The 14,440-nt window shown below is 58.5% G+C and overlaps 3 protein-coding genes across 3 annotated transcripts; all 3 read right to left on the reverse strand.

The window, feature by feature from the left end:
- Positions 1–1,752: 1,752 nt before the first annotated feature.
- SERF2 (small EDRK-rich factor 2) lies at positions 1,753–2,467 on the reverse strand. Its single transcript, XM_083871230.1, has 3 exons — positions 2,387–2,467; positions 2,050–2,158; positions 1,753–1,948 (listed from the first exon to the last, which is right to left on the reverse strand). Exons 1-3 carry the CDS (start codon positions 2,391–2,393, stop codon positions 1,885–1,887), a joined length of 180 nt encoding a protein of 59 aa, XP_083727356.1. The 5' UTR covers positions 2,394–2,467; the 3' UTR covers positions 1,753–1,884.
- Positions 2,468–2,894: 427 nt separating this feature from the next.
- LOC310914518 (peptidyl-prolyl cis-trans isomerase FKBP8-like) lies at positions 2,895–4,668 on the reverse strand (the record flags this gene model as incomplete). Its single annotated transcript, XM_083870679.1, has 8 exons — positions 2,895–2,931; positions 3,020–3,120; positions 3,252–3,329; positions 3,415–3,587; positions 3,656–3,873; positions 4,009–4,097; positions 4,172–4,338; positions 4,434–4,668. The coding sequence occupies 8 exons, from the start codon at positions 4,666–4,668 to the stop codon at positions 2,895–2,897; spliced, it is 1,098 nt and encodes a 365-aa protein (XP_083726805.1).
- A 2,166-nt stretch (positions 4,669–6,834) lies between these two features.
- Positions 6,835–14,440, reverse strand: PDIA3 (protein disulfide isomerase family A member 3). Its single transcript, XM_083871061.1, has 13 exons — positions 14,253–14,440; positions 14,091–14,169; positions 13,288–13,405; positions 12,803–12,910; positions 11,801–11,930; positions 11,223–11,339; positions 10,703–10,828; positions 10,096–10,278; positions 9,448–9,556; positions 8,514–8,642; positions 8,016–8,095; positions 7,490–7,547; positions 6,835–7,234 (listed from the first exon to the last, which is right to left on the reverse strand). The coding sequence occupies exons 1-13, from the start codon at positions 14,423–14,425 to the stop codon at positions 7,115–7,117; spliced, it is 1,530 nt and encodes a 509-aa protein (XP_083727187.1). The 5' UTR covers positions 14,426–14,440; the 3' UTR covers positions 6,835–7,114.

Raw genomic sequence — 14,440 nt, forward strand, 5'->3', positions numbered from 1 at the left:
GAAACAATGCCCTGCTCGTGCCTGCTGCAAGCACAGGCCACTGGGCAGCCTGCCCACAGTCACTGGCATGGCCCTCCAGCCCTTCACTGGCAACTGCTTCAACACCATGTGTCCTTGGGGCTCCCCAGATGTCCCAGCCCCACACAGCCCCTGTGCCAGCTGCAGGCAGGACCCATGAGGCCCTGTTAGGAGGATGCTGGCTCCCTGCTGGAGACCTGCAGATGGCAGAGAATGGGGCATTTGTGAGGTACATCGGGATGGTGCAGCATGGCCATGCAGCAGCAGGGGAGCACCCACTGGGACAACCAGGAACGTGCACCCGCCCAGGGCTGCCACTGCTGCCTGCACAGCCTGCCTTGGGCTGAGCCCAGGTGCTCCCTCACACCAGGATGATGAGCAGCAGCCTCTGGGAGAGCAGCCTCGGATCATTTCACACTCAGGGCTGCTGGCAGCAAGCCCTGCAGGCCCAGGGAACTGGAGCTGTCACCACACAGGAAGGGAGGGTGGGCAGGGAGCAGCACCCACCACAGGAGCAGGGGAGGGCAGGGTGCTGTGTGCTCCCATGGATGACCCCCATGAGGTGCAGGCAGGCTGGCTCAGCTGCCCTCTCACCCACCAGCATCCTGGCTCACAGCACATGGGGACTCATGCGAGCCCCTGGATCTGGAAGCCACAGAGCCACCCCCCATCCCAGGGTATGGCAGTGCTGAACACCCTCTGCTCTGCAGAGGCACCATGGCAGCTGAGAATGGAATACAGAGGGGCAGCATGTGGCCCCCTCCCTGAGCACTGCCTTTCACACAGGACCTGGGGGAACGGCTCCCCACATCGCTAGTGCAGCCTCCCAGGCAGACAGGGAGCTGCTTGCAGAACTGACCTTGGGCAGCTGCAGAGCATTCGGCTCCCAGGCTCAGCACAGGCATGGTGGAGACAGCCAATGTGGCCATGGGCTGCCAGCCTCAGAGAGCCCTGTGTCACCCCTCTACCCTGCAGGACATCAGGCAGCCACAGCCATTGATGCTGGTGGGGAACAAGATGGACCTGCAGCCTTGGCTTGGCAGAGAGGCCACACAGACCAGAGGCAGCAACTGGCCGTGGTGAGCAGCGGTTCCTCAGAGCCCCGGGGTAACCGGGGCCCCACCGACACCCACTGCCCGTCCCCGTCCCACCGCTGCCTGTCCTGGGAGAGCAGCGCCAAGGACGGCACCAGCGCGGTGGAGGCGGTGCTGCCTCCGGCTCGGTGCGGAGCCCGGGCTGCCGCCGACGGCACCGTTCCGGCCCCGCGGGAGGTGAAGAGCCGATCGGCGCCAGCCCCGGCACCGGGCTAGATCTCATCGCTCCGCCGCCATCTCCCCCGGGCGGGCAGCTCCCCCGGGCCCGCCCCGGCCGTGCCGCAGCGCGGCTCCCCCGGTGCGCAGGCCCGGCCGCCATCTCCCCGCTGCCGCCCTCCGTCCGTCCGTCCGCCCGCTCGGCCTCGGGCCCGGCTCTGCCCGGCCGCTCCAGCGCCCTCCGCCTTCGCTCCCCCGGGCCTCCAGCCCTCCCCCCGCCCCGGGGCGTTCTGCCCCAGCCCCCGGTGCTGCCCCGAGGGCCGCCCAGGCCCGACCCCACCTTTGTTCCGTCCTCACCGCCAAGATGCCGCCGCTGGGCTCGGCCGCGGCCCGCTCGGCCCTTCTCCCCGCGGAGGGCATTTCCCCGCCGGCAGCGCCCACGCCGCCCACCCCCCGGCGGCGCACGGACGAGCGGAGGCAGGGGCAGGGCTCCACAGCTACTTTAATAGGGGACGGCGCCGCAGGGCGCGGGGCGAGGCCTGGCCCGGCCCGGGGCGGCGCGGGGCATCCTGGCGGCGGGACCGGCCCCGGGGCGGCGGCCCGGCGCGGCCGCCCGCTACTTGTTGCCTTCCTTCTTCTCGTCGGCCTTCTTCTGCTTCTGCTGCATGATCTCCGAGTCCCTGCGGGGAGCGCGGCGGGGCTGGCGGCGGGGCCGGCACCGCCGCGGGGCGGGAGCGGGGAGCGGGGCGGGGGAAGCCGGCGGGGCCGGGCCGGCGCTCACCTCTGCTTGCGGGCGGCAGCCGAGAGCCCGTCGTCCCGCCGCTTGCCCTTGCCCGAGTCGCTCTGCTTCTTCAGGTTCTTCTGCCGCGCCAGTTCGCGCTGGTTCCCGCCTGCCACGGGCGGCCGCCTCAGCGCGGCCCGGCCCCGCTCACGGGGCGCCCCCCACCCCCGGCCCGGCCGCTGCCCGCAGGGCGGGTCCCGGCACGGCCCCTGACCGCGGCCCCGCCGCACCCCGGGTCCCAGAGCAGCCCCTCATCGCCCCGGCCCACCACACGCGCCGGGCCCGAGGCCGGGCCCAGCCCCAGCCCCTTTTCCTGCCTTCCTTCCCCCCCACTCACGGGTCATGGCGCCGCTCCCTCCCACCGCCACTCCACCGCCACGTCCCGCACTGACCCCCCCCGCGCCCCGCCCCGCGCCGCACTTTAAGGGGCGCCGCAGCCAATCATCGCGCCGATCCATCCCCCGCTGCGCTCCCATTGGCGTGACTCTCCGGCAGGGCCCCGCCTGATTGGCCGCGGGCTATGGCCTCCCTTCTGCCGGCGGGGGCGAAAAAGCCGGAAGGTTGAGCGCAGGCGCCGCGGCCACCCCCGCGCGCGATAGGATGCGTGGCGTGGGGGGACCGCCCCCCGCCGTGACGTCACGGGTGTGCGGTAGCCCTGGGGGCGTGGCTGGAAGGGGGCGTGGCTGGAAGGGGGCGTGGTTGGAAGGGGCGGGGCGCCCTCCAGCTCCTCCCCCTCCCCGCAGAGTTCTCCCCCGCCCCGGGAGTTTTGGGGATGCGATTTTGGGGCAGGCGGTGTGAGAGCTCCTCTATCTCCTCCGTCGGGCTCGGGGGCGCTGCGGGGCCGCTCAGATCGCTTCCTCCGCCGCGGGCGGCGCGGGGGTTCTGCGGGAAAGGACGGCTCTAAGCGCCATCCGCGCCTTGGGGTGCGGGACGGGCGTCCCTCCCTGCACAGCCCGATTCGCCTACGCACGCAGGGCTCGGCAGCGGCAGCGGGTCCTGGCGGGGGTTCTGCGGGGTGTTGGACGGGGAGCTCTGGCGCTTCGCCAGCCGTGAGAGCTCGGTGTGGATCACCTGCGGGCGAGGGGCGGCTCCGCTGGGACACCGACCATCCCAGTGCCGACTCCTGCGGCATCCCCTCCCTCCCCATCGCTCCTGGTACCAGGTCCCGGTGCCTGCCCGCCCTCGCAGCCCGCCTGACACACCTTGTTGGCCGGGTCCAGCTCCAGGGCTCTCCTGAGGACCAGCGCCGCCTCCCCGTCCCGGCCCTGCTCGGCCAGCAGCTGCGGGAGAGGAGCGGGGGGTGGCGGGACGGGACGGCCGGGCCCGGGGAGGGGAGCGGGGGATGCGGGGCGAGCCGAGTCCCACCTGCCCCCGCCGGAGCAGCGCCCGCCCGTTGTCGGGGCTGATCCTCAGGGCCGCCTCGCAGGCCGCCAGCGCCTCCTCCGCCCGCCCCAGCTTCAGCTCGGCGGCCGCGCAGTTGTTGAGGCACTTGACGCGCTGCTCCCGCAGCTCCTCTTCCTCCTCGGGCCCGGGCGGGGCTGGGGGCGAGCGGAGACCTCAGCGCCCCGTCCCCAAAGCGCCGGGCCCCCCTCCCTCCCGGGCTCACCGGTGGTGGGGCCGTCCAGGGCGCGCAGGGACAGGCGGTACGAGCGCAGCGCCGCCGCGAAATCCGCCCGCGCGAAGTGGAAGTTGCCCCGCTCCCGGCGCTGCGAGCCCAGGCGGAGGCGGGCGGCGGGCGGCAGCGGCTGCGGGTCCGGACCGTCCCGCACCTCCAGCAGCGTCACCTCGAACAGCAGCGGCGCCTCGGGCGGCACGTCGGGCTCCCTGCTGGGACAGCGCCTTCTGCCCCGGCCCCACCGGCTCTGGTCCCCCTGCCCTGCCCGCCCCGGCCCCCTGCCCTCGCCTGTCCCTGCTGCCCTCCCGCCCCCGCCCGCTCGGGCCCCCTGCCCCCCGCCCTACCTGCCCGGGCGGCCGTAGGCGTAGGGGAAGGCGGCGAGGAAGAAGGAGACCTCCCCGGGGCGCATGGTGGGGACGCCCAGCTCCAGAGCCTGCGGAGGGCACGGGGGGCTGAGGGTCGGGGCCCCGCTCGGTCCGCACGGCGCTGAGGCCGGTCCGGGCTCACCTGCACGACGTCCCCGTGCCCCGGCACGAAGATGAGGCGCGGGTCCCTCTCCACCAGCCCGCCGTCCTCCAGGGCGCCCAGCACCTTCACCGACACCTCCTGGCCCGGCAGCGGCCGCGGCCCGCCCGGCCCGGCGCGCACCAGGCGCTTCCGCAGCAGCCGGTCCTCTGCGGGGAGGAAGCGTTCAGAGCCGAGCCGGGAGCCCCAGACTGGCCCCCCCTGCCCGACTGCCCCGGTACCGGCCCCCGCCCGGGGCGCTCACCCGTCAGGTCGCTCCAGCCGTCGGAAGCGAAGAGCGGCGCGAACCCGCCGGGCCCCGGCACCGCCAGCGCCTCCAGCCGCTGGTAGAAGAGCCGCTCCTCGTCGCGCCCCGACGGCACGGCGATGGCGGTGTGGGGCAGACGGAACCGCACCCGCCGGTCCCGGCCCGGCCCCCGCGGCCTCCCGCCCGCCCCCGTGTCCCTCTCCGGGGAGCCGCCGGGCGACGGCCCCGGCATCTCCGTGCTCGGTCCTCCTCGCCGCCCGCCGCTACCTGCCGGCCTCGGTCCCGGTCCCGGCCCGCCCGCGGCCCCCAGCCCGCACCGGCCGTGCCGCCGCCGGTCCCGCCGCGCCGAGACTGCCGGGGGTCGCCCGGGCCGGGGCCGCCGTGGGGCGCATGCCGCTCGCCGTTACCTAATGCCGGGAAGCGGCTCAGGGGATTAGTCCGGGCCGGCGGCAAAAATAGCCGGCCCAGGGCGAGCCCCGCACGGGGCTCCCGCCGCCCGCCCCGCCCGCCGCCCTCGGGCCCGCCCGCCGCGCGTTCCGGGCACTGCCGGGGCCGGGCGGGGCGTCCCCGGTACCGGGGCTGCGGGCCGGGTCTCTGGCTTAGCCCAGCTACCAGCAGGAGAACCATCACTGTGAAAATCTCTATCCAAAGCTGTCTCACATTGAAAGCCTGATTCCGCAGTTTGAAAGAGATGGGACCTCCTAGAAAACTGCTGCTGCAGTTCTGTCCCTGCTCATCCTCCAGAGACCCCTGTCCCTGCAGCACCTGGGGCCAGCTCAGTCCCTGCTCTCTGGAGGGCCGTGGCTGTAGGAAGAGAGGCACCAGCTCTCCATGGAGGTCTCACTGAGAGCAAGGCCTGTATCGATCCTGTTTGCCAAGTATTCCAGGCAGCACAAATATACAAATCCTTCTTTAGCTGTGTTTCTCCTCAACTGAAGCTCAGTACCCTCAGTGCAGTTGCAGCACAGAGAGGGACATCTGGGCAGCCACCAGCACATCCTCATCCTCTGTCCCTGCTGGCAGAAAGCTGCCCCAGGCCTGTGCTAACTCACCCAGGCTGCTCTGAGCACCAGCAGTGCTGCTCTGGGCCAAACATGATGAAGAGTTTTACCTGTGTTCAGTGCTCCAGCTGTCACCATGTCAGCAGTCACAGACCAGGGAGCAAAGCCAGGATCAGAACCACTTCCCTGGCTCGAAGGAGGGCACTGCCCACCAAGGAAACAGCACTCCAGTTTGCTGTTACATGGGTAATTGTCAGCTGTCAGTGCAGCTTGTTGTGTTCCTTCTCCTTGCAGCAGTGCTGGGAGCCCAGCCAGGTGCAGGGCTCCTGCCAGTCTGTGCAGGCACCACTGGATATCACATGCTCCTCCAAAGGTGCCTTGACATCCACGTGCATTAGGGGACAAAACACCTGCCACAGCAGCAGAGCACAGAAGGGAGATGTGATTTGAGATACTAATGCAGCTGGGAAAGAAATTGCTGTACTGCACAGCTACTGTAGTCAAAGAACTACACTTTAAGCCTTGTATGAGCTACTGTACCTGGAGAATTCCAGCAGCAAAACATAAGATACCCAGGCTTTGAGTTGTGGGGGAGGAATCCACAGAGAAAGCAAGCTCTGGCTCTTGCCATGGTAACTGCTGCCATGCAGCAATACTTTGACTGTGCTGACCCTCACTTCAACTTGCACATAGTCCAGGAACCCAGAACCAGGGAAACAGCCCCTGCCTGGTCTGTCCATCTCTTTCCTGCCCTTCCCAAAGGAAAGCAGAACACCCTGAGATGGTCAGTCACAGCTCTCACCACATGGTATACCCCTACCCTTCCTGAAGAGAGACTCACAGCTACCAGCCTGTTTCTTAGCACGAGAAGGAATAATTAATTATCATTAATTAATTAATTATAGTAATAATTAATAATTAACAAACACCTGTCACCCTGGCCCTGCCTGTGTTTGGGTAGAGGCTGCAGGTAGTAACACTCCTTCCCTATACCTGACTACTCCTGCAGCAGCTCCAAAGCTGATTTATTGCTGCTGCCGAGTGAGGCCCTTGCCAGCCTGCTCCATGTGCCTGCACAGCTGCAATCCAACAGTGACAGTGAGCATCACATACCTTTGAACTTGCTAGGGCAGCACACAGCAAAGGCACTTGTGACCACAGTCCCCCTGAAGTGTCTGTAAATGCAGCACCTGAAGCCCAACACATTGAGATAGCTGCTGCTGCTAAATTCTGGGGGGGCTCTGGCAGCTGAGGAAAGAGGAGAATGGGGTAAAGGCTGAACTCAGTGGCTAGGAGGGCTCACTGCAGGGAACAACTTGCAGCAGGAAGCTGCTGCCTATGAAGAGCAAGATTCCATTGTTAGGCCTGATGGGTTGCTCCAGGACAGGGACACTTGGTTTTAAGGGGGTCATTTTATTGTTTCACTTCTCCAAATGTACAAAAAAAATTAGAAAATAACTGTACCCCCACCCCCTCCCAAACCACAAAACAAACCTGGGAAGCCCCACAACAGTGCAGCTAAGAGACGGCAGGAAAATAAACGTTACTAGATACAGCAGCTGGGGCCCCTTGGCCCACATGGCCACTGGCTCTCCACAGCCCAGAACTGGCCCCAGTCTGACCAGTGCTTCCCCAATTCACACAGAGCTCATCCTGAAAAGGTGGCAAATAGGTACTTTACAAATCCTCCTTCACCTTCTTCTTGGATTTCTTGGATTTCTCTTCCTCCTGCAGTACAGGGGTGTTGGTTGCCTCCCGCTTCAGGTAGCTGATGAAGTCACTCACTTCTCTGCCCCCCTGCAGAAAGCAAATGACAGTCAGGCAAGACCATGGGCTTCCCCCTCTCCTGAAGGGGGTTCAGGTGCCTGGCAGGAGACCCAGGTGATTGCAAGTAGAGTTCTCCCCAGGGCCTGCAGCACGATGTCCCCATCAGCTGTGTTCCCAGGGTAACAGGACACAGTGCCCTAAACCCCAAAAGAAGCTTAAGTATAATTAGAACACCTGGATGCTCTTCATTTCTTTACAAAATATCAGAACCAGCAAAATACTCACCTCATACTTCTTTGGACTCTGCTTCTTGCCAGCTGGAGCAAAATAGATGGTGGGGAAACTGTAGAGAGAGAAGAAACACATGAGCTCTTGAGATGCTCCAATTTCTATTAGACCAGCCCCATCTGATGTGTCTCACACACTGCCCTGGTTTAACACGGCAGAGCTTCAGTGGCTCTGAGGCACCAGGTGTGGCCTTCAAGAGCCCAGCCACATCCACAGATCTGGCTGAACTCACAGGTTCAAGTTTGCTAGCTGAACTGCTTTTGAAATAGCAAGCCAAGATTTGTTTTCACACTGCCATCAGAGCCAGCACACCAGAGTCCTGGAACAGCCAGGCAGATCAGCGAATTTTGTTTTCACTCTTGATTTCTTCACATCAAGCCATTGCCCAGCAGTCACCTAGCTATTGCCTGGCAACCCTCACACCCTTCCCTGTGAGGCTCTTTCATCTCTTCAGTGCCGGGCCCGAGGTCAGACAGAGACAGACTCATGCACCAACATGTGATATCACAGCAGCCAGACCTACCCTCGGACTTCATAGGGAGAAGGCACGTCATTGGCTGTAGCGTCCATTTTGGCAATGATGATATTGGGATCTTTGCTGAGCTGTGGGTAGAAAGAACCCATCAGTAACCAATTCCAAAATCCAGGAACCCAGCAGTCAGCATGATCTGCAATAGTGGTGTCAGAGCACAGTGCACAGGGAATGCCACTCCACCAACCCTCACCACATGGGAGACTATCATGCAGAGGGAAAAGACCCAAAAAGAAACTTGGGCAGTTGAGGTCAGTCACTGAATCAAGGAATATTCCTGTGCCCTAGCCAAGAACACAGACTAAATATACCAGTGTGGTTGCTACCACAGATCCTGATGCAAGATATCTGCACTCCATGAAGAGACCAAAATTTGTAGTCCTCAGGAAGGCACAATTATGCCCCATTATCACAGAGGCCAGAAAGAACCTGCAGGATCATTTAGTGCTGCAAAATTCTAGTTCACATTTGCAAGAGTCTCAGACTTACCTTCTCGCCCAATTCTTTGTATTTGGGCTCCAGATTCTTGCAGTGGCCGCACCACGGCGCGTAGAACTCTATCAGGACATCTTTGTCTTGTGCATTAACAATTTCATCAAAGTTCTCAGCCACCACCACCTGTAAGGGTTGACCACACCAGTTAGTTCCTTTCAAGTCAGAGAGGAAGCAGTGACATGACAAGCCCCACACACTCCACCCAAGCCTGGGTGTCCCACACCTGCACAGTGAGCAGCAGAACCAAACACAGCACTCCTCACCTGCACCATGCAGGTAAAAACCTGACACAAGTTACCAGAACTACCTCCGAGTGAGGTCTGCATATGGTCTCCTCACAGGAAGACAAAGCCATTTCCTTTTAATCCCAGCAAGCAATCAACCTAGTAGGACTGGCTGAGGCCATCCTCATCCCTCCAAAAACATCTGTGAATCCTGTGACTAGCACTCCTGTGTGAGGCTGTCATCAAAAAGCCAGGCCAGGGAATGCTCTAACGCAGGGTAGAGCTGCCTGGGAGGGTGAAAGGCAGGAATTATACCAAATCCCAGTGAGGAGATAAATGGGGAAATCCCTAAAATAATGCAGTCACAACCAACAGGAAGACCATGCCATGAAGGAGCGAGCACAAACCAAGAGGGCAGACCTTTGCATAATCCCTGGAAATCTGGATGCTGCTGCACTCACAAAGCATGTAACTGCTGTGGCCAAGCAGCACTTACTATGCTGAGAGAAAAAAATAGAACCCAAACTGCAAGCTGCACGTCTCCCTCGCCTCAGAAAGCTGCACTGGAACAAGGGAGTGAGCAATTCCTCTGTCTATCACCACAGAGGGCTCTTGAGCTGCCACCATGCCACACTCCCAGCACATCACACAGGGACAGGAAGCTGCTCCTGAGCAGTGTCTCTGCAGCCCTAAGCAGCCCTCACCTTTACAGGGCCATCGTTGCTTTCAGGGACAGGCTCTGATTTCAGGTATTTTTTCAAGTTTCCATCAAAGTAATCTTGCAGGAATCTCTCCAGAGCCTTTCCATCACGGCTGAAAGAAAAGTGATGTTACAGCCATCATCACACACACAGGAGAGAGGGAAACTTTCAAGGCTTATTTAAGCTCCTTCCACCCACACAACAGATGTCACCTGCATCTCTGACAGTACCAGTCTGGGGCTGGCTTAGTAGACCCCAAAACAAATGCAACAATGTCCTTAAGAGCTCTGACAGGAGGCTCAATGCACAGCCCATTCAAAGTTTTAGGTCTTCCAGCATCTTTCAGGGTATTTTTTTCTCAAATGAAAGGTACAACTAATTCTTCTGCCCTTTATTGCCCCCTAATTCCTAACCAGACATTTTGGTATCTTGAATTAAATTCTTTCCCTTTATAGAACAGGAGGGGCTGCAAGCTTTCTAGAGAGCAGGAAAACACATGAGCAGGAGCCATTTTGACCCACCAATTACTTCTTCCAGCTGGAACATCCAGCTTTCCTGTTTGCTCAAAGCTAACAGAGTATCATCTGGTCAGAGACCTCTAGACCAAAGTCCATCAAGCAAGACCCACTACTACCAAGTTCAAGAACTCACGAGAACTCTTCTTGCATGACGTATTTATCTCCTTTGGCGGTTCTGATGGCAACGACGGGGGCCTCACCCACACTGCTGTCCAGACCAAACTCAGAAAGCTCATGGCCAAAGGTTTTCCGACTAGCAACAGCGTAAGACAGTTTGTGGCCAGCATCCAAGAACTTCTTTGCAATCATCATAACTCTGAGGGGGAAAATAACAAACAAAACCACAAATCGTTATTTCTTTGAACATTTTCTTCCATATGATGTAACATCCTTCAAGATGACATGCACATCAGACTAGGAATTCAGTGGCACAACGTGGCTCTTCAGAGCCAAGTCCTGTATGAATAATCCTGAGAAGCTGACCAGGAAACTTGTGTCTGTGGTGACTGAGGGAAGTGCTGTGTGTTTCCATCCTCCACCCATGTGACCCCAGGGTCTCAGGCATGAAGGGCAGAACTGCACACCACAGCAAGTGAGGCAATCTGTAGGTATGGTCTAAGTTCCTAAGGACTGGGGATCCAAAAGCAATCACACAGGATTTCAGAGGACTGTCACCCGAGCTACAGAACCGCAGCAAGGCAGGAACAGTGCCAGGCTGATTTACTCCCCACCACTCCCACCTGTTGCGCCAGTAGTTGGATCCCTTCGCGTTCTTCTCGTAGTCGACGTCGTAGTACGCCACCAGCAAGTCCTTGCCCTGGATCAAGTCTTTGTTGTCCTCAGTCATGTGTGGGCAGATGCCAAAGCTGTCAATGAGAGAGGTATCAGTACAGTCCGTGACCCCAGAACAGGCTTGACACAGCACACTTGCTCCCCACCATGTGAGTTAAATGCCAGTGATCAACCACACTTCAGGAAGAAACTTTCAAATCTCCATCTCCAGCCACATCAGTGGCTAGAGCTGACCCAAGTAAGGCCAAAGCTAGCACAGTTCTCTCAGGTTCAGTTTTTTAACAGAATCATGGTTAGAACATGGAGAGTGCATGCCAGCAGCCAGGTCAGGATTTCAAGAAGGTGTCCCCAAGGGGAAGCAGTGCCAAGACATGCAGCAGGAAGTGGCAGCAATGAAAAAACAAGCTCTGACAGAGACAAAGCCAACTGAGGCCAGTCTGTCACGTTTGCTGGTGAGGAATCACTCACATGTTCTCCTGGATGAATTTCTTGATCTTTCCACTGGTGATTTTGTCTTCTGGATACTTGACAGAGCTCTCCTCAAACTTGTTGGTCAGGCGTGGAGGACGGAATAAGACTATACCTCTGTGGGGAAGCACATATTATGCATTAGTTCAAAGTGTCCCTGGGAATCCAAGGACAGCAGCCAGATGAGGCAAAAACCCACTCTCCAATGACAATCCCCACTCACCATTCATAGCTCAAACAAGACTGTCTAGTTTCTTGGTGGCACTAGTGCATTAGGTGTACCTGTCAGAGCCTTCTCTGTGATTCAGACAGGCCACGATAAGAAACAAAATTCTCACTACAACAACGAATATGGAAACAAAATGTTTCTGTAGAGATACTTTCGACCCAGAGGCAGAAAAATACTTCAGAGCCTGAAACCATTCACACCTTTCTATCTCAATTCAAAAGAAAAACCACTGTCAGCTGGGGAAGAAACCAGACCTTAAGCTATGTTTAGAAACTGAAACCATTTAACTGGAATCCATGAATTTGTTCCAAATGCCTCAGTAACAGAAATCTTTTAATAAGTAACTTACTCTCCATCCTCGCTGTGCTTCTGCACCAGCTGCTCCTCGGTGGTGTGCGCAAAGCGATAGTTATCCCTGAGGCTGTTGGCTGCTTTCATGAACTCCGAATAAGCATCCCCAGATGCATCACCAAAGAAGCCTGCAGCAGAAAGGCAGACTGTGACCTCAGACCAACCCAGCTGTGGACCCTCTGCAGCTCTCAGTGTTTTTCTTTATAATGCACTGGATCAATCCTGAATCCAGTCCTTCAGTGCATGACGAGAGCTTTACCTTCAACAGCTTCTCTCCCATTTTTCATGACCTTCTTACACCCCCTCCTTTCTAACAGCAGAAAGTTACCCAGGAACCCAACTTGCTCATTCACCCAAGGACAATTATCCCCTGAACACTCGGACATCCACTAGTGACTGTGTAACAACAGCCACTGGCGCTTAAGGACAGTAAGTTTAGGGAATCCAAACTTAATTCTGGTTAATATTCATGTGGTTATACACATAAGATGGCACCTGATTTTCACTATGTTTTGTTGCCACATGTAACCACAGACACATCCAATGCCAACAGCCCTCTGATGCCACCAGACCAACATCTTCTAGCAACCCAAAGCTATCTGTTGTCAGCCAGCCAAGAAAGCAAAAACTTTTGGAAAACATATATTATGGTGCCAGGGGAGCCAACAAAGTCAGATGGCTATGGGGAAAAAAAAAAGACAAAATTTTGGAAGGAATACCCAGAAATCCTCAAATCCAATCTCCCACTTGAAGTGGGACCAGCCTCAGTCCAACTAGGTTGCTCAGAGCTTTGTCCAATTAAGTTGTGGAAATCTCCCAGGCTGAACATTTAAAAATCCCACTGGATACATATTCTAGGGCATTATTGTTCTCATTACCAGCAGTGGTTTTGTTCATGTCCATCTGGAATTTCTTTTGCTGCTGCCTGTGGTACTGCCTGTGATCTCTCCACACAAGCTCCCAGAGCACACTCATTTCATGATGAGCCCCCTCTACTCACCCACAACAGAAGCATCTTTGTCGCCAATGAACTTCTCAAACTCAGCCACAGAACTGAGAGCCACCGAAGCAGGTCCCGCCTGTTTCTTGAGATGGCTGACAATCCCATCTTGAAAGATTAGTAAAATAATTAAAGAGATCAATACCAAGTTCCACAAGACATTCTTCAAGCTTCCTAAACCAAAAATTGCTTCTGCAGAGTGTATACAGTAAATATCTGAACTGAAGAACTGCTCCTATCAGCTTCACACAGGAGCTTTCCAGCATCCTGGGAACTAGGAGCTAATGTGGAAACCTTCACCTTTAAAGGAGAGCTTTAAGGGAAAATAAACATCCCAGGCTTTGCCAGCACAAAGAGTTCTGGAGAGGGCAAGGGGTTAGGGGGTGTATGTGTAGGTGGGAACCTTCTCTGCATCCCTGGCTGTTACAGGCTGCCTTCTGCAGCAGCTCAGCCAGCCAGACACTGTCAACCCAAACAGTTCTTACCTGCTGTTCTGGGCCCATCATAGGTCCCTGCCTCTTCTCCATCTCGGAAAATTTTTAATGTGGGATATCCACTGACTCCATACTTGTTACAGGTGTTGGAGTTTGCTGTACAGTCAACCTAAAGCAAAAGAAATTTTGCTACTCAGACTGAGATGCAGCCCTAACACACCTAACCCAGCCAAGGGACTAGAGGGATCCATCCCACAGTGCCTGGTGCTGGACGGGGAAAGAGGTGGCACAGGTAGAGTAAAAGGCCCAGAAAACTATTTGGGAAAATACTGGAAAGACTAAATAGTTTCAAGTTCGGCCAGACTAAAAACCAAAAAAGTATTAGAAAGGACAGTTTCTTGCAATCAATGACAAAGAATTTCTCAGCACCTCGTCAGTCCTAAAATTCATATAACACTTGAAGAAAACAGGCCGACCTGACCAGGAGGCCACGGTGCCAAGAGTCCATGCCACTTCCCGTAAAGGGAGAGAGAGATCCTGATTTGAGAAAACTCTATGAGTTCTGTGGCGATAAAGAGAACTCTTAGTCAGTAAGGCTCAATGGGCGTGCAGCACGGGGCTTGCTCTTAGCCTGATCACACAGCTCAGAGCAGGCCTGTTCCCCCGGCTGGGGCGAGCCCTCTCACACCCTCTCACACCCTCTCACACCCTCTGTGCGGCTGCGGCCTTGCAAGGATCGCCTTCCATCATTTCAGGGCTCCCCGGGCATCAAAGAAACGACGTCCGTCAGGCCCGCAGAGCGGTCCGGTCGCTGGCCGCCCCCGGGTCGGCCCCACACGGGGGCCTGTGCTCACCTTCACGAGAGGCACGATCCCCTTCAGCCGGGTCGCGGCCGACTCGTACTCCGGCGCCAACCGTTTGCAGTGTCCGCACCTAGGGGCACGGAAAGGAGTCAGATCGGCCGAGGCTGCCCCTCTCGGCCCGCCCGCCCCTCCCCGGCCCCCGAAGCCCCTCACCAGGGCGCGAAGAACTCCACGAGCACCAGCCCCGGGCGCTCGGCCAGGCCGCTCTCGAAATCGGCATCGGTGAGCTCCACCACATCGGAGGCGCGAGCGCTGGGGGCGAGCAGCAGGAAGAGCAGCAGCAGCGCGGCAGGCAGGGCCGGCTGCGGGGGCCGGGGCGCGGACATAACGGCGGGTCCGGG

The sequence above is a fragment of the Zosterops lateralis genome (genome assembly GCF_965231275.1).
Source record: "Zosterops lateralis genome assembly, chromosome: 13".
In the NCBI taxonomy this organism is placed as follows: Eukaryota; Metazoa; Chordata; class Aves; order Passeriformes; family Zosteropidae; genus Zosterops; species Zosterops lateralis.